The sequence below is a fragment of the Chaetura pelagica genome, unplaced genomic scaffold (assembly GCF_000747805.2).
Source record: "Chaetura pelagica isolate M959 unplaced genomic scaffold, ChaPel_1.0 scaffold153, whole genome shotgun sequence".
Lineage (NCBI taxonomy): Eukaryota > Metazoa > Chordata > Aves > Apodiformes > Apodidae > Chaetura > Chaetura pelagica.
Genome location: NW_009952707.1, coordinates 3,067,158 through 3,086,168, shown reverse-complemented (window position 1 = coordinate 3,086,168; position 19,011 = coordinate 3,067,158). Strand labels below are relative to the sequence as shown.

Here is a 19,011-nt window from a genome sequence, read left to right as displayed (position 1 = left end):
GAAACATTGAAAGATCACAGTGGGAAAGAACAGGGTGACTACTGTTTTGAACTATAAGCAAAATGAACTATTCTCCAGGTCCTCCCTTGAAGCTATCAACTACTTTAGGTTAGATGAGGAAAATCTAGGTTCAAATCTTATTCAGGCTCCAGTTTAATTTTGAGAGCTCAGAAGGCTCCACAAATCATTTTAAGTAAAAGTAATGAAAATAGGTGAACTTGAGAAGGTGGACAGGCACGAATGATCTCTTCCAAAATAGGGAAGAATCTATCTGTTCCCTTTTAAAGTGTGCAAAAGTCTTTGTAGCAGTAATGAAAATTCAGGGATGTAAGTCATGGATATCATAGCAGTCTATTAGAGAGAAGAGAGGGACTGTATGACAGGATCCTGCGAGCAGTGGTGATGATATAAAAGGGATGCTGCAAAGGCAGCATAGCAGAGGGCAAGTCAAACGATTCGAGGACTCAGGAATTTCCATTCTTCAAAAATTGAGGGAGAAACGAAGATTTCTATCTTTTGAAGAGGCAGGATGAGTCCAGAGTCACACAGATGTGTAAAAAAAGTAGAAAGATAGAGGTATAAAGTGGGATACGCTCCTCAGGTGCAGAAGGCAAATGGCTGCAGCTCCAGGTGAAGCACAGATGGTGGGTTTGCACACACCTGGCACAGGGGCAAACAGCAGGAGGGCTCTGCCACGGTGCTTGGCAAGGTCTCTGTTCTTCCTCTCTTCATTCCACTCATCAAACTATGCCTTTTGGCCATGCACCCTCAAGCAGGAGCAAGACACGATCCCTAAGCCAAGCACCTCAGGTGAGGTAGAGCCAGTCAGGTGTCAAAGACCCTGACCAGGGGCTGCCCAGCAGCTCACATGGTGACTCTTCAGCTGCCCATGTCTGGCAGCCAGGGCTCCTGTCTCTCAGGTCTGTGGCAGCATCATCAGCTCCTTCTGCAGCACGTCCTGCAGGACAGCCACCAAGAGCTGAAGGTGCTGAGTGCTTGCAAGACCCCACTGCTACTCACAAAAAACCCAGTATGTCCTGCTTCCAACCCATGCACACCGGTTGAACATGAGCCAGCAGTGTGCCCAGGTGGCCCAGAAGGCCTTGTATCAGGAATAGCATGGCCAGCAGGAGCAGGGATGTACACAGCACTGGTGAGGCCTCACCTCTAGTACTGTGTCCAGTTCTGGGCCACTCACTTCAAGAAGGGTACTGAGGTGCTGGAGCAGGTCAGGAGGACAGCAACAAGGCTGGTGAATGGACTAGAGGGAAAGTCTTACAGGGATAGGCTGAGGGAGCTGGGGTTGTTTAGCCTGGAGGAGACTCAGGGGGGACCTTGTCACTCTCTACAACTACCTGAAGGAAGGCTGTAGTCAGGTGGGGGTCCGGCTCTTCTCCCAAGAAACTAGTAACAAGACAAGAGGGTAAGGTCTCAAGCTGCTTCAGGGGAGGTTTAGGTTGGATAGTAGGAAGCAATTCCTCATGGAAAGGATGATTAGACATTGGAATGGACTGCCCAGGGAAGTGGTGGAGGCACTGTCCCTGGATGTGTTCAAGGAAAGGCTGGATGTGGCACTTAGTGCCATGGTCTAGCTGATGTGGTGGTGTTGGTTGTAGGCTTAATGATCTTAAAGGACTTTTCCAGCCTTGGTGATTCTGTGTGATTCTCCTTCTCTTCCTCTACTAAATGACTATCCAGTATCTTCTCCTATACTCAAAGACCTAGTTTAATTTAACTTTTTCTTTAACAAGATCCGTGCTTTATTGCATATCTCCTTGCTAATATTATTAAAACATCATTGGCAACCAATCTTCTTGTAGAACATGTTTCTTTAGGTTCTCCCATTGTTCTCAAATGGTTTCTCTCTCTTCCAGATGAAAAACACGTTCCCATAATACCTATTATACAGTACAGTAAATCCTGCAATGGGGAAGGTGAGGACAATGTATGAAATTGCATAAGTGACACAGAAAGCCTTACTGAGATTAGCATTTGACACATCAGAACACAAAATCTTACTCTCCAAGTCAACTGGAAGCAGACTGGCAGCCAGTGCCTGTGCTGGTCTGCCCTTGGGTATGGAGCTGAAGCAAGAATCACATGAACTCACATGTTTTTTTGCAATTCAGCTTACTCAGTGTTCAGGCCCGAGATAGGAAGACCACAACTTCATCCCACCACAGTTCAACAGGATGCTTCTGCTTTGGGAAAGTGACTTTCATTGGACTTTTCAACCTTTTATTTATCTATTTATGCTTAATTCAAGCATTCTAATTTAGAGATTATTTCTTGCTACTCTGTATGCATACACTGCCTTATATAGCATAGTGCAGAACAAATACAAATATAAGCAGCACAAAGTCTTGTTGTGTTTTGGTTTTTTCCTACATGATGTTGTAGTGATTTCTTCCAGGACATAAAAAAGCATTTTCAGCATTTATGTCCTGGAAACTCTGTCACTCAACATCCACAGGATGCGTAAGACTTTTCCTTCACCAGGTAAGCATCTCTGCTAAACTCAAGGGTAAACACTTAAGCGCTCTGAGAGCTTGCAGGGAAGTGCTGAGTAAACACAGCCCTGCTATCAACACTACTCCTTTAATGACAAACTCATTCAGATGTTAAAGTTGCCTCGAGCGCTTGATCATGATATGCAACATAAGGAAAGTTCAAAATCAACTCCTCCTCCTGCATTCTCATACAACTTCACAGAGCATTATGCACTTACCTGACTGGCTTTACAGATCTTGCTTTGATAAGCAAACTTTAACTAGGTTAATACCATTTGAAGAGTATGAAATGAAGTGAAACAAAATGAGACTTGTCACACTGCTCACAGCTGGTACTGTAGTAACAACTCATGTGACTCTCTTGTAGCAGGAACCAGCATAACGATCTTCATACCTGGCTCTGCTTTGTAGATCTAGTGGAAACTTAAGCCAAGACCCAGAAATATTTGCTTTCTGGAGTGTTCTGTGGAGAGCCAGTGCTGTGAGCTTACCAGCTAAAGGAGAACAGCACACATCGAGAAACTCTAAGTACAAGGGTTTGTTGAGCTCAAATTTTTATCTGCTTCCTTGGGATGGGAGGGGGTTGGGAAACAGGTCATAATTTGAAACTTAAGCAGATAGAGCATTTTCAGTGATGAGGAAGGAGCCAACCATTCCAAGCAGAAAGAAGACTGAAAGAAAGCAAACACTGAGTATCCATCAAATGCATCATAGGGGCTACTGTGACATATCCACAGCAGCTTAGTTCAATGCAGTTTAACTTGATAAGTTTATAGTGGCAGAAGACAGTAAAAATATTTGTCCCAAGAGGCCATCAGAGCTTTGTTTACTGTATAGAAAATGGATCCAGTTGTGCACTGTGAAACATGCCACAACTAAACTACAGTGACCAATGAGGCAGCAGCTCCCCCATCCTGGGTTAGGAGATGGGGGCAGGAGGGACAAGACCATCAGTCTCTGGTGTCATTTTTCAAGTCTTGCAGATAGAAAACTGTCTGACTTCATGGTTGGTCACCTGCATCAAAAGCATTCGCTTTCCCTCTAGCTTGGCTGGTGTGCAGTTGCTATCACCTTTAGCCTGCTCAGGAGACTGCCAGGGTACATTTTTTTCTGGGAGTGGCCACTGGCAAATTGCAATTGCAAGCCCTGGAGCATGGCAACTGCCCACAGAAAGCACAGAAATGGTGCTGGGCACAGTTAAAGCTGAGCAGTACATTGCTGCAGCAGGGCCTCTCCGGTTGCTCCAACTCAGAGCCTATCAGCATTTCCAGCATCTCTTCCTACTGGACTTAACACAACAGTTGAAAGACAGATAAAAGCAAGAAAAGGCAAAAAAACACACCAAGGCTTTAGGTTAGCACTTGGCCTACAGCTTTGTCACACTTGCTCCAAGACAATGCTGGGAAGAATCCCCAAGAAATTGCCTAGAGAAATCTAAACCCTATAAGACAGACACCCCAAACCCTTGAGATTCCTCCCTTGTGGATGGCACTGATGCATTTATGAAACCCCAAGAAGGGTCTAGGTGCTGTGACTGTATCACCAGAAAGGCCTTTAGCTTACTAGACATTACGGGAGGCAAGACATTGGGAATCTTTTGCTTTGAAGCAGCAAGATGCTCACTAACTTACACCAGGTGGCCCCTGTGTTCTGGCTGAAGATTTAATGCTGGTGGGACACCTCTCCTGGTTGCTACATCAGTCAGAGACAACTGCTGGCTTGGTGGCAAGGCAGGATCAGGTCCTCAGGAGCACATCTCAGCTCAGCCCATTTTCGTTCCTCAAGGTGTTCAGCAGATGTCTACATGATGGGCTCAGCTGCAGCAGGAGCAGCAACACTGCCTGCTTTGGTGCACACGCTGACAGCATTGGAATACACCAGTTTGCAGCCTGGCATTGCTTCCCATAGAGCACATCAGTATGTGGCTGCATTCAGCAGGGCCTTGTAAAAAGCTACTCTGGGGCATGCAAATGGAAATTTGGCACCACAAACCCCACAGCTTCGTGTGAGTCAGCACCAGCTCTTTCCCACATCAATGATGCCTTTGAGCACGGTGCTCACATGAAGCCAGGTTAAAAAATCTTAGTGCTACCAGCAATTCCCAAAAAGCAGGCAGCTATAATGATGCACCAAACTAATTTGATTTGATTTTTTTCCCCACTCAGGAGAGGAGAAAACTCTGCTGCCATTTCCACTACAAGCAACCCCATCCCATTAAGGTGGACCATGTGGAGGGAAACAGAAAAGATGATGTGAACCTTAGGAGCTGCACTTGGTGAAGAACAGCTGCAGCAGTCAGCATCCCAAGTACACTACCATGAGAATTATGTTTCACTCCCACCCTCCCCAAAGCATTTAATTCAGGGCAGAAGGGGTAGCATGCATTCACCTTTGAGCTCCCATGCCACAAGCAACCATATTCATTCAGCTTTCCTATTTAACTAAATGGAGTTCACACGTGCTACAGTATAAAGTTACCTCTTGCCATCTGAAAGCAGTCAAATCAATGCTATACACAGAGAGTAGCATTTGAATCAGCCTTAAGTTAATTCTTAGTCGTCGAAACTGTGACAGCATGCTGACCCTTTCAAGTCAACTGGGAGCAGGCAATCTTTGCAGAAGATCCTCAGGCCTTTAATCAGATTCTCAGTGGGCTTTAAAGAGATACTGAAGCATCAGTTTGTAAACACCACTCTAGTGAAAATAAAGATTACTTCTGACCTAGCCAATTACTCAGTCCCAGAAGATATATCCTAGAGTTATAATTGAATGAACCCTAAGGAAAGAAAATACATTTCAGGTAGGGGGTAACAAACCCAAATCCTAACTTAGGATGCAGGCAGCACCGTATCCTGTTGGAAAGATCAGATACAGCCAGAAATGCTTATAAAAAAAATTCTGTTAAATCATCTAGTCCTTTCTCCTACCAGGGCAAGATTGCTCTTTTGAGCACAGAGCCCTGCTAAGATGAGTGCAAATTATCAGCTGAAGCTCTTCCTGAAAAGTAGGTGTGATGGGAAAAGACCAAAGCATTATTTTGAGGAGACACACAGTATCAGGTATTTGTATGCCACATCACAGAGAATCTGGGGTGAGATGTCAGCTCCTAGTAGCATGGATATGTTGTAATAGGAGTAAGCAATGAGAAAGAAAATGCTGGAGAGAGAAAGCAGAGAACTTGTGCTCTGTGCCAAAACTGTCAGAGACGTTAAACAGCTTCTTGTTGCTTTACTTTAAAACTGCATTTTAGCGTGTGGAGCCATTGCACACCATTGCAGGGAGATAGAATTACTGACTTAAAAAAAAAAAAAATCAAGTTGTTTGTTCTGGAGCTATTACAGACTAATGTGCAACAGACATCACCCGTTGGGCCATAAAGGCTCCAAGGGCTATTACAGCCTCCCAGGTCAAGACAAATTCGAAGGTTTTAAAGTTTGTGGATCACTGCTCTCAAGCCAAACAGCAGAGGCAGCACCTGCACAGCACCACACATGCAGAAAAGCTTGGGCAAACTTCTAGGAACAGCAGCTGCCTATCCATTTTCACTCTTGGTTCAAACCAAATCAGATCATTGAAAAGAATCTCAAACCTGCAGACATGGCCTTTGCCATTTCCATCTGTAAGCTTCAAGCTTATTTTTTTTTCTTTTAAAGGGAGTATTGAGGAAAAAAATGACACTGTACCCTCCATGCTTCCTCATCAGGGCCCCACTTCTATTTTACTTTCACAGAGTACTAAAAATCCCAGCCAAGTGACGGGTTTATAAAATTTTAATAGGAAAGAAAAAGGTATCCTCAGGCAGGATCTTGTGTGCAGACTTTCACCATAAATGAATGTTCATGAAAATATGGGCTTTATATGGAAACACTGACAGAGCTTCATACACTGTGACATAAATGCCTCAGCATGGGCTGATGACTGAGAAGCACTAGCAAGTCCCACCTCCTGCAGCTGGAGGCTGTCATGCCATCTCTTTCTCTAAGCTTCATACCATCTAGCAAGGCTGGATGAGGCTTTGTGCAGCCTGGTCTAGTGCGAGGTGCCCCTCCTCTTAGCAAGGAGGTTGGAACCTGATGAGCTTTAAGGCCCCTTCCAACCTTAACTATTCTATGATTCTTTCTCTTAGCCAAACAATTCGACTTACTGCCTCCACTCTTCTCTGGTGAAGGCTGATCTAGAGACCAACTCTTCTGAAGTCCAGAAGCTTTCAAATTGCCACCTAGAAATATTCTTAGACATTTCCAACTACTTGTTCTAATAACAAGAAAATATTTTTGGGTAAAAAGCCTGTTTTCCTTCCTTCCTGGTGTTTCCCCTCCCAGTGTCCTCATGCAGGGCAGACCATTTTGCAAAAGTAGACAAGTTGAGGCAGAGACCCCCTTGTCTTCATGAGCATCCTCTCTGCCCCTATTTCCACATGGATTTACTGTCCTTCAGAAAGAGTAATCCATGGTTTATGCACAATAGACAAGGTCTATCAGTGCCTCTCTCCAGCATCCTTAACAGTGGTCATTATTAGCAGTTCCTTGTTGTAGGATTGCATTTGCCTTTTTCCAGCTACCTCCTACCTCAGGCTTTTGAGGTCAACCACCACATGTTCATGCCAACCTTCCCCTCTTCTGCTATTTCCAGCTGATGGCAATTCCTGCTTGTTGCTGGTCCAGCAATCCCAGCCGAGATTGGCTGGGGATCCTGGGCTGCTTTTCTTACTGTTGGGGGCTTCACACAGGAATGAAGGGCAAAAGAACATGACTTCAATCCCCCTCCCATCAGTTACTTGCACCAAAAAACCTTTCAGTGGCGCTTTCTTGAGATCAGGAAATTTGTACTTCGTGTTCACAAAGTAGTTTTCATACCCTCTAAAGTAAAGGTAAGCTGAATGATTTCTCTTTGAAACCAGAATTCATTGATTTGGTTTCAGGATTTAAACTACCACTTCTGAAAACAGTGATGCTTGAGTTTCATTTCCCCTTATCTCCCAGGTTTGGACTAGAAGCATTATTTCTCATACACACAAAAAAGAAAGAGATGCCACAAGGAGCAGTATCATCCTGTTGAGGCTGTCATTCTTCCTGTCCTATCACAGGGCAGGAATTCTCAGTCAAAGTTTTGCTTTCAGAAAACCCGAAGCTTTTTAACTACATGAGGAAGATGGGTAACCAGGATAGGTACCTGTGTGATAGACAAAACCAGCAATTCTCTCAAGTGTGACAGAGACCTAAAGTGGTCGGGAAACAGCTCCACCCAAAAACTCCTCCAGATCTATTCAGCATTTAATTATCATTCTCTTTAGCATACACACACACAGCAAATTTAAAAAAAAGAAATTGTGTGCAGGGCAGAAGCACCATTACACAGCATTAAAATGTCAGAGGTTTAAGCTCTGTGTTGGTTTAGTCATAAGTTACCAACAACCACTGATGACAGACATAAAGCTTCCCTTAAATTATTAAGCATAAACCAGCAGACTGTAATATTTTGCTAAACCAAAGTACAGACACAGACAAAGATGTCATTTCAATATTTGAAACCAGCAAGTTTAATTTAAAATAAGAGCAAACCAATAAGCTCAGAAAATAGCAATGTGTGAGAGGAAAATTACACTGCTAGAGAAAAAAAGTAGAAGGACTTAAGAAATTTATAAAAGTAATCTCCAAGTGGAAATTAGAAATCAACCCCTAGAAACAGAATAACACAAAAGAAATATTACTGTCCACTTTCTAAATCAATATAACACTGCTACACGACAGAATTACCATGGTAACTCAAGTAAAAAGAATAAAGCAATTCTTATTATTTCAAAATAAAATCACAGCCTGAAGCCCAGCTTTTATTACAACTGCTGATAGATCGCTGGCTTGTATTTATCTGAAATATTGCTTTTCAATCAGCTATTTTATGAATGTACAAATTTCACTGAGCAGCCCACTTAGACTGAATGCTTAAAAACCCCCCAAAAGACTAGTCAATGAATCGATTATACATATGCATACATTTTTTTAAAGGGAGCCTTATTATAGTTTGTTATTTCCCTCTATCCAAATTAAAGAGAAGTAGGGGAATAAGCAACAGTAAGTGAAAACCTTGTTTAGTGTGACCTCTCTACATTCTAACTTGAATTCCCTGGGAAAAAAAAAAAAAAAAGAAAAGAGAAAAAAAAGAAAAAGAAATAAGAAAGAACAAAGAGGAAGAACAGCCTACTCTAAATACTGCAACCCCTGCACAAGGACAGGGAATGAGTGTGCATCAGGGGGTGTGCGCAAACACGCACAGAAGAAGAGACACATCTGCTCCCGCCTGATCAAAGGAAAAGAGAAAACAGTCTAAATACAAAGTTGCTCAAGGACGTTTTGACTTGCCCTGCTGGGTACTTCAGACATTTAAAGCTTTGTTTGTACAGCTTGGGAAGCACGTCAAGGACGGGATACTTGTCTGCGCTGAAGCCGCGCTAGAGGCAGAGCTCAGTCAAGTTCCCCTGCACCTCCACTGCTGGTGCCACCTTTGAGACACAGTAGAGCAAGGATAAAACCAGGAGGTTACCTTCTGCTCCTTCCCCCTTGGACATTCAAAAGAGCATCAATCATAAACTGATAGCAACAGTTCTCTTCAAATTACCAGCTCTTGTCTTCTGCCCTTGCCCCTCTAGTCCCTCCTTCCTTCAGCCACAGCAAACACCCCCTGAGCAACTGAACACCGAGACAGTCACTAGATACCGGGTAGAGCTCCATGGGGCCTTGGAGCAACCACATGGAAAACCAGTGGGCTAAGAAGTTAGGGCACCATCTACCAAAAAAGAGGTTTTAGGGAAGCACCTGTAGACCATCAGGATGTTTTACATCACAGTCTTACACATGAAACAGCAGAGGAAACGTGACCAATGCTTCTAATCGTGGCAGGAATCAAAGGGGAATGCGACTGGTGCTCAGAATTATGGCATGAAGACAGGCCAGCAAAGCTGCTTCCTCAACAATTTGCAATCACTTGGACTGAACCCCAGGGACATAAAAATAAATTTAAAAATGCCTGTTGAGAGGGAACCAACGCAACTGCCCCAAGAACAGTGAAGGACAGCAACTGTTGCAATAGCGATCTGTCTGTCCCAGGAGATCCATAAGTTATTCCCCCTTTCTTCTGTGGAGCTCTGATCTCCAAACCCAGCATGGGGGAGCAAGTGAGGTGGGACCCAGGCCCAGCACTGCACCACAACAAGAGATGGCCTTGCAGATCCAATCCTACTCTTGCTGGGCAGGGCAGTGAGGGCTGTGCAGAGAAAGCAGAGCTGAACAAATCTGGGACCACTTGCACAGAAGCCCACTCACACCTCAGGGGGGTCAGATGCTCAGGCCTGAGTTGCAGGGCATGCTAATTTGGGGTACACACAAAATCCTTAATACTGCCAAAAATCCTTTGAGGATTAGAAGTGGCATGATATGCCAACTATCATAGCTGGAAGTAAAGACAAATGCTGCAACAAGAGCAATAAGCCACCTGCCAGCTGTCTTTTATATTCAAATATTTCAGTGTTCTTAGAGCTGCTTAATTCCCCCCTCTCACTCCAAGTCCAGAGGAACTTTTGGGTTGCTAGTTTGGCCATCCAGCAGTGACACTGCTCATTATTTTCAAAACAGATTTAAAAGCTGTGATCACACTTGGCTCAATCTGAAAGTATGAACTGACTTTTAGTGTAACGTGGGCCTCTGCCGACTACTGCAAATAGGTTTTCAAAGCAATGGTGGAAACAATGTGTGCTTAACCTGAGCATGGACTGCAGAGAGGTCACATACTCAAATATCCTGTTCTACGTGGTATCTGGTTGTATTTTAAAACAGTCTTTCTAGAGACTTGAAGCCAGCTGAGGTCACAAACAATCATATACAGATTAGAAAAGGGAAGGAGCTGGGGGGAGCAAAGGGGAGCCTTGTCTGACACACTGAAATAGGACACTCTAAATTGCACTTAGCATTTCTTTAAGAGAAAAAAATTGCTAAAGTAGTAAGTGTCAGTGAAACAGTAAGTGCAGGGGTGGTTAAAGAGTTTTTATTCAAATAAAGGCTTGCCCCAGGAGATAGAAAGATTCTTCAAATATGGAGATAGAATTTTACATGTGCTAAAAAGCACCAGTATGACACTTTTTGGGGAAAAAAAAAAAGGGGGGGGAAAAATACCTTCGTTGTTATACATGACAAAATAGCAACTAAATGTTTGCTTTGATCCCAGCGCATAAAGGGTGAAGCTTTTAGGCAAGGAGCGGCAGGTGATCTCAGCTCTTCTGCAAGTCCTAATGCTCCTAAAAGCCACTCTTCCAGTTTCTGTAATTGGGCATCAGTAGTTAATGTAGTATTGACTGCATTACATGCTCCTGTGCATCCTCTCACTAATGCCAATTGCATCACCTTGTACATTTACCATATTGCTTAGCCAATAGCTGTTAAAAGCAATCCAAATCATGAATCATATAGGAAACTTTTAGCAAGACACGACATCCAAAGGAGACAATTTACAGTTGAGTTAATCTGGGTACATTAGCGAGACATGGATTCAGGAAGACAGACCAATTTATGTTACTTTAGTTTTACCCTTTATTGCTTTGTATAGGCAAATGAATGGAAGGGCATGGAGTAAAAACAGATATAAAGGAGTCCTTTTCAAAACAGATCTCCGTTCTGTGCAGACAGGTCAAAGGGTTTGAGACTGTTGCTTGGTTCAGGCTTTCATAACCATAACAGGGTACTTAGAGAAATCATTTTCCACAAAGGAGATAAATATATAATGGATTCTGAATAATGTTAAATGCCCACCCCCACTGCCAGTACATTAGGCAGAAACCAGGTTACTCAACATTATCTAAGGCATGGTCTATCCACAAGTCACCTGCCACTAAGAGTTGCCAGGAAGAGGCTTTACACAAGGTCCCAGGTAGAGAGCTCATGAGCTCTTTCAGTTGGGAATCCAAGGAAGGAGTGCTCTGCAAAACACATCAATGCTCCCCAGCTCAGGCCAGTCCTCCACTTGTAGATCTCTACTGTGTCACTTGCCAATTTAGAGAGAGTATGACCTTCCCCTGCTTACTCAACTTGAAGTGATTGCATCCTTTTCAAATGTATATGCATCTCTCTGGAACAGAAGGAAATGATATAGGCATTAAAGAGGTATTGGTTAACTTGCATCACCTGCAAGGTAGAGCCAACCAGGAAACAAATTAGTTGCAGGTTCCCTCTGAAAAACTACATTTTACAGAACAATTTCACACTGGATGCTTGACCAAAAGATGCATAGCAAATTGACATAGCACCTTTCTGCTTTTCTGATCAAGCTCAGTAGCACCAAGAAAATAGAGGAGACGGGGGAAAAAGGACAGCAAGGAAGTGTGCTGTCACCTCATCTCCTAGCGGTAGTGAGTAATTTGCTAGATTTTCAGAGAGGGAAGGGAAAAAACCAAGACTACTGGTAAAGTAAATGTAGGGGAAGTAATGACTCACCAGCAGAAACTTTACAGAAGTAAAACTGAACTGAATCCTTAAATATTGGATTCCAAAGCACTGGAAACTCTTGTTGTTCTAAGCCCGGTTTTAAAAAGAGATCATGGTTCCCCTTTGAAAAGCTTCCAGAAGTCCCTTCGAAAGAGTTGCACATGCAGGGAAAATGCCAAAACAAAACATTTTCACTAGCTGATCAATTTAAACAGCTGTGGTAAAGCTGCAGCCACTGGCACCATCATTAACAATTTAAAGCATGGCTGCTTTTGTCTTCCTTCCCAGTTACATTCTCATTATGCCTTTCTATTTATTAGAAACACAGTCCTCCGGAATACATTTCTATATCTCAGATCTGTAATAAACTGAGTAGGAACATCCCTGGCTTCCACTCAAATGGATGTTTACATTGGTGAGAGGGTTAATTGTTTAATTCTGGTCCTAGTTCTCTTCAGCTCAATCATGAATATGCAACAATCATCTCATTTTTCTTTGAGAAAAAAACTAGAACTATTGGAATCAATAGTTTAAAAAGAAGGCAAATCTTACTTTCACTACCCAAATCACCCTTTCAGAGTTTGATTAGCACACAAGGAACTCTGAACACTGGCGTAAAGAATGCAAAAATGTTTAATGAAATTCTTTAAAACTCTAAATTTGGACAACAGCATCCATTATCTGCTTTGATGTGCAATGTATGAAGAAACTAGTTTGCAAGAACATTGACTGGAAAGGAGAGTTGAGCATCTGTTTGCACAGATAGCGCCCAACGTCGCACTTGAAAACTTGAGCTCGGGAGTCATCCTGTTGGAGGACGGAGGGAAAACACACACGCGCTCACACACCAAGATTTAAAAACAGTAGCAGCAGTGAATTGTTCTCAGAGCATCTATAGGTTTAATTATGTTAATCTAATAGTGAACAACTTTCATTTTAAATCACCCTTCCCACCACCCCCAAGTCTTCAGTGAATAGGAGCTACATTCACTGAATAAATCATTCCCTGGCAACAGTTACGCACATTATTGAAGTTGGGGGCAGTGATTTCCATACTGTTTAAAACCATGTCTATGTATTCTAAACGATGACAGTTCTGCCCAATTTTTAAAAGATATAGACCCATTAGAGTTTTATAGTTCAGCATTTAGCAGCATCTGCAGTGTCTTTTTTTATTCTCACACCGCCACACTTAATGCTTGATACCATTATTCTGATTTTGAATTGATTTCAAGTAAAATACCTTATTTGCCTTAAACTTTCATACTTCTTTACCTAAGTGAGACTCTTCACAGATACAATCAGTCATAATGCTAAAAGAACAATCTGCCTTTAGCAGAAATGTAATAGTTCATGCTAATGACAGTGAAGCAAAACTTTGAGCAGCAAGCACATTTGCAAGGAGAGTAAAACCATCTCTAAACACAAAGCCTGAAAACCTTAAGAAAGCCTCCAAATGAAATCAATTAATCCTCCAACCATGATAAATTTCTTAACCATTTAAGAAAAGTATTTCAGGCTCTGCTGTGACCCTTTATCACCAGACCTAATGGATTACTTTATTAATAATGCACTGCTCTTAAAAGGAATTTTTCCGAAGATTCTACCATAAGAGAGCATTTTTGGAATGGCTATGACAAACAGGCAGACATGTTCATGTTGTATCTATTAAAGATAATAAAATTGAACACTAACTCCAAAGAAGACAGATTATGTTCCACTGCCAGGGTGTCAAACATCCTTTCTACTGTATTAAACCAAAATTAGAGCAAACTAATTTCTAAGAACCAGCTGCTTCTTTTGCCCCTGTTACCCAAGCTGAAAAATGTTCTTACACTGAACGCTTGTTATGTCAACCAGAGAACTATCACATCTCACCAGCATCTGGGAATGAAGAACAATGACACCCTGTACAGATGCCTATCAGCAATCTAGACTGAGCAAACACTAGGAACTATTTGATTGTCTGGCAGGAATACACTCATACAAAGTAGTGGGCATAATAGGAGCAAACTAACTCCTTTCACCTCTCTTCTTCCCATCAGATGAGTTTGAATTAAATGGAGCACTGATAACCTAGATCTCTAACATAGCACCTCCCATTTCTTGAAAAGGTTTAGACAATTACCTTAATATCTTGTTATACCCTCACACCTCTGTGTTTGCCATTTCCAGGAACAGGGGCACTTCTAGGAAGACTACCTCACATGATCAACTCTGGAGAAACATTCCAGATTTTTTAATATATTTTTTTAATCCTTCCTGGCCAGAGTCTCATGGTTTATTCTGCTGCCAAACGTGCTCTGGCCTTATTCAGATTCATGCTTTTACAATCTCCTGTCTCCTCTTCATAAATATATTAATCCACTTCTGCACAGTTGAGTCACAAAGGACAGTATCATGAACTAAAACCAGATCAAACCTCTCAAATTGCACCAAAACTACGTGTGTCAAGATCAAGCCCTCAAAAAACCAACAGGTAACACAGCTAAATAGGTAAATACATAGTCTTTGGTGACTTGAATCAAACATTCTCTGCTGATGTCTGGGAAGATGTGTACTGTCTCATTATGGATGGGAAGCTAGACAATGATGGACTACAGAGAAAGTCCAAGGTAGAGGGACACAGGAGAAATGGAGGGGGGTGGGGGAAGTCGGTTTTAGGAATATGAAGTAACAGAAAAATTAAATTCCATGTCATGCGAGGAAAAAGCCACCTTGCCATTTCCACTCCGCTGTTTCAGCATTTCTTCAATAAGTTTATCTGAGAAGACTATGTTAAAAACCAAACAAAAGATACCAGCAGTACATAGAACAGCTCTTCTTCCTGCATGGCACTACTTCATACAGGGCTTGTGTACAACCTGGACTGTGTTGCTTTTGTCTGATTTTTGTCAACAGAAGCAGACTGTCAGGACCTATCTTGCTGGAGGTGGATCTCTCTGTATCAATCTACCCATCTATAGGTACCTCCGCATGGCAGCTGCCACACTCACGTGTGAGCTCAGCCCGCAGCTCTGCCGCCCCGGCTGGGGTGCGGTGGCACCATTCCTGGAACTGCCGTTACACAATCAATTTCACTGCTTTTCTAATTCCAAATGCTGCTTTCTTTCCTTCTGTGCAGGGTAAGATGGGCTCTTACACAACAGGGAACCCAACTGCAGCTACTAATCCAGTTTCAAATTACCTAATATTCATTGCCCTAAATACCTCCCATCAACCTAAGACCCATTCTCCAACTCCAATGCACACAACCACTGACTATCTGTATTGCTTTTTTTTTTTTTCATTTTTAAAGAAACGTCTTTTTAAAAAAAAAGCCAAGGTTTGTATACGGTTACATGTTTAACAGAGTCCTCCAATATATTATTTACTTGGCCTGCTCTTGCATTCTATTTAATCAGAGTTCTGCTTGAAAACACAAAGGATCCATGATTTGGGGTGCTACTGTCTATGCAAACATCGGGATGAACACAGCTGATCAGTGTTTTCACAAGTGCACACACACTCAGTAATTTGGTTGAAGGATACTATGTCTAGTTAGCACAGCACAAGTTAGCTAAAAGGAAACTTTCACCCCCCCTACACACATAACAAAGAGCCGTGATTTCTATTAGTGCATTTCATACCATACATGCTGATTACCAGGCTGTGCTTCATTGTTAGCAGAGATTACAGCTGGGATAAGCTGCAGCTTTTTCCTAATTGCTATTATGATGACCGAATTTTTGTTTTGTGTCAAGCGTTATTCACACATTATACTCCAAAATTTGATCCCTCCATGATGCATTATTGATTCCATGCAGGCAACCATACTGCCTCCAATGAGAAGAATTAATTTGGGCTATTCTCCTTGCATTGCGCCATCACAGCAGAACAGAGTTCTACGTGGAAACACAAATTGAAAAGGAAGATCTAACAAAAATGGAAAATGCTGCTGTTCTTTAAAAGAGATGAGTCCTACAGAGGGGGAAAAAAACCCCACAAACAAAAAACAAAACATAAAAAACCCCAAACCCAGCACAACACGTGTGGTCCTGAAAGAAATCAGGTCAGTCAGCCAAATTCATCTTAGTCAAAGGAAGGTTACAAGCATACCCTTATGCCTCTAATAAAGTAAACCAGCTTGCTTCAACTTATATTGCCAAAGAAAACAACTGAACACCTCTGAGGGTGACACTGCTTCAAAGCCTTTGAAACCCTGTTAGCTTCATTTGTTTCCCCAGCATAAGCAATACTCAACCACTTAGTGTGTCTTTTATCCACAGTCCAGTCAACTGCAAAGCTGATCTAGAGGATGGGTAACAGATGCTTCACATCTACTGCCTTTTTTTTTTTTTTTTAAGTTCTACTGTGTTAACAAAGAAACTTATGAAATCTCAACATAAATAAAGCCCAGGATTTTTGTTTTCCCTGGTTATTTTACAGGTTTAGGAAGCCAACTTAATTAGAGCAGAATAAAATCAGAAGGGCAAGACAACTTGTACACGGGCACCGATTCCACGTTAGTCAACTCTTAGTGAAAATTTGATCAAATGTGCATACAAAAGGGCAATGATAATGATACATTTCTGCTTGGTCTCATAATTTAAGGGTGTAAAACCTTTGTGAAAAGTCCATTCACATTTTTTCATTGGCCCAAGTGCTTCAGATCAGAATGAAACAAAACCTGACATCCACATCCCAGAAAATCGGTTCACATTCTGTGTGAATGAATACACCAGATTGTTAATTTTAGAAACCAAATAAAGACCTCAAAACACTAGATGTAAAATACTGAGTAGTATCTCCCCCTGAGCATTTTTGGGGAGGCAAGGAGGGAAAAGAGAGAGAAGAGGAACTTGAGCAGAAGACCTTCGGTTAAAAGTGACCCATTATTTTCAATATTCAGGCCTTCTTTTCTAAGTCTTCAGTACGGTATTAATTCAGTTTTAAAATGCCAGAAGACAGATATGGGTCAGGGAACAAAAATAATATCTCTCCAACTTATTAGGATTGGGCATCTTTCAATACTATTCACAATACATGATTAGGGCCAATCAGACAAGGGAAAGCAAGTGACTTTGAATTACATGTTATTTTTCTCATAAATATTTAAAGAAGCCAACATATATTCAAGTAAAATCAATGCCACTGCCAAAATGTTCAAATTCCAATTTCTCCAAGCTCTTTGGCTCCCTGTGAAAAGCTGCTTCCTGCCTACAGTCTTGCAAACTTCAGTCATTTCTTCTAGTTCCAAATGACAACTGTCCATGACTTTTTTTTTTTAAAACAACTTAAAGAAATTTCTGAAAAAAAAAAGAGAATTCGGTAACACACCCATTACAGGGCACACTTGATCCACTTAATGGAGGTGAAATGAAACAATGAGATAACAGCTAAAAATGTAGTTTAAAAGTTAAAAAGTACTTCCCAGTTCCAATACACTAAGTGCTGCCAAGGTGAATGTCTTTGGCAAGAGGCAGAGCCATCTAAGGAAGTCTACCTGGCTGGCTGCAAAAGTGTCCTGCTCTGCCTCAGTTTGCTTTCAGAGTACAAGATATGAGGAAAGACCTAAGCCACAAGGCAGCCTTAAAGTTGTGCTTAGACTTACCACATTTGTCTCAGAAACTACAGGTGACTGAGCAGTTAAGTTGCACGCCCTGGCAGGCAATGTGCAAAAGAAGGCATCAGGTCATTCGAACCTCTAAGACTGTCTCTTATTCTTTACATCAGTTCCTATCCCTTAATTATCCTTGATAAGGACTAGTCAGTTTTAAAAAATTACGTATATGTGAAGTCCTAAAATAAGTCAAGCTCTCCTTCAGATTCGGTCCTTAAATTACATCCCAAATGAACCTCCACTTCTGCCATTTAGAGAGAGGAGTAAATTCTTAGAGCTAGCCAATGCTTTTTTCTTCTTTTTTTTTTCTTTTTTCTATTTTTTTTTTTTTGCCAGAGCAGCTTATTAGCTTATTGTCATTATGTTTATAGCTATGAAGAAAAGCTACGAGAACCAGCTATTAAAGGCACACATTAAAGAGCCCCAACTGACACGTGACGGCAAAGAAAGAAAAATATCAAAATTAGATTTACAATAAATGCTGTTAAAATAAACAAGCTAAAATGGATACGTCAGAGTAACTTGCAAAAAGAAAAACCTAAATAGCTATTAAAAAAAAACACCAAACAACAACAAAACAAAACACCAAAAAACCACAACCCAAATCAAGATGTCCTTCAGCAAACAGAGCCTGGGGTAAATCCTTCTTGACTGGTTTGATCATGCCCGAGAAGAGATTAAAAACAAAATAAAAAGGAAGAGCAAGCATGCTTTTACCAACACAGGGGAAAAATATCAGAAGCTGAGAGCAGAGCACCCCGATATGCACAGCGCACATCTGTTTCCAAACTATTTGTACGTTAGCAGCAGGCAGAAGACACTGAGCACAGGCTTCCACAGCCTCAGCCCACCTACCGTCCTCCTCGTCCAGCACCATCATCTCCGCAACCACGGAAAGTCCGGGGACAGATGCTTCTTCTCCAGCAGCCTCCGCTCAGGGGAGAGGAGAACAAGGCTCTGGGAACACAAATGAGCTATGGTACAGCTGATCGTCCTTTAGCAGCAAGTGAGCTCTAATTACCCAGTTGTCCAGCTTTTAACCTAGATTGCACTCAGTTAGAATTACACTCAGAAATAAAGCACTTTGCAGATACAAAAGCAGTCTCACCTACTTTTGTGCCTCAGAATTGCAAGGAACTAAAACTGCAATTTGGAAAGAAGAGGGATCAGAGCTGTTTCCTTGGTTCTCACCTTCTAAATGGCTCAATTCACACAGTATAATCTATTTTAATGTAATTGCATTTGATAGCTCACAACCCCGGCTGTTGCAACTACACGGCTCTCAACGTTTACAAAGTGTTTTCCCTTTGGGTTTAGGCTGGATCCAGACCGAAATAAATTCTATTCGGAGCGGGCAGAATCCCGAAAGCCTGACTGCGGCTGCCCCCGGCCCGTGCTCTGCACCCCCGCCGCGGGCACACGCACCCCC

At 42.0% G+C, this 19,011-nt stretch overlaps 1 protein-coding gene across 1 annotated transcript in view; it reads right to left on the bottom strand.

Annotated features, from left to right (window-relative positions):
• Nucleotides 1–18,963, bottom strand: part of LMO1 (LIM domain only 1 (rhombotin 1)) — a 58,497-nt gene extending 39,534 nt beyond the window's left edge. The window contains exon 1 of the mRNA XM_009994256.1: nt 18,438–18,963. Within this exon, the coding sequence (XP_009992558.1) occupies nt 18,438–18,462 (25 nt within the window). The 5' untranslated portion in view covers nt 18,463–18,963. The remainder of the gene's footprint in view (nt 1–18,437) is intronic.
• Nucleotides 18,964–19,011: the final 48 nt, after the last annotated feature.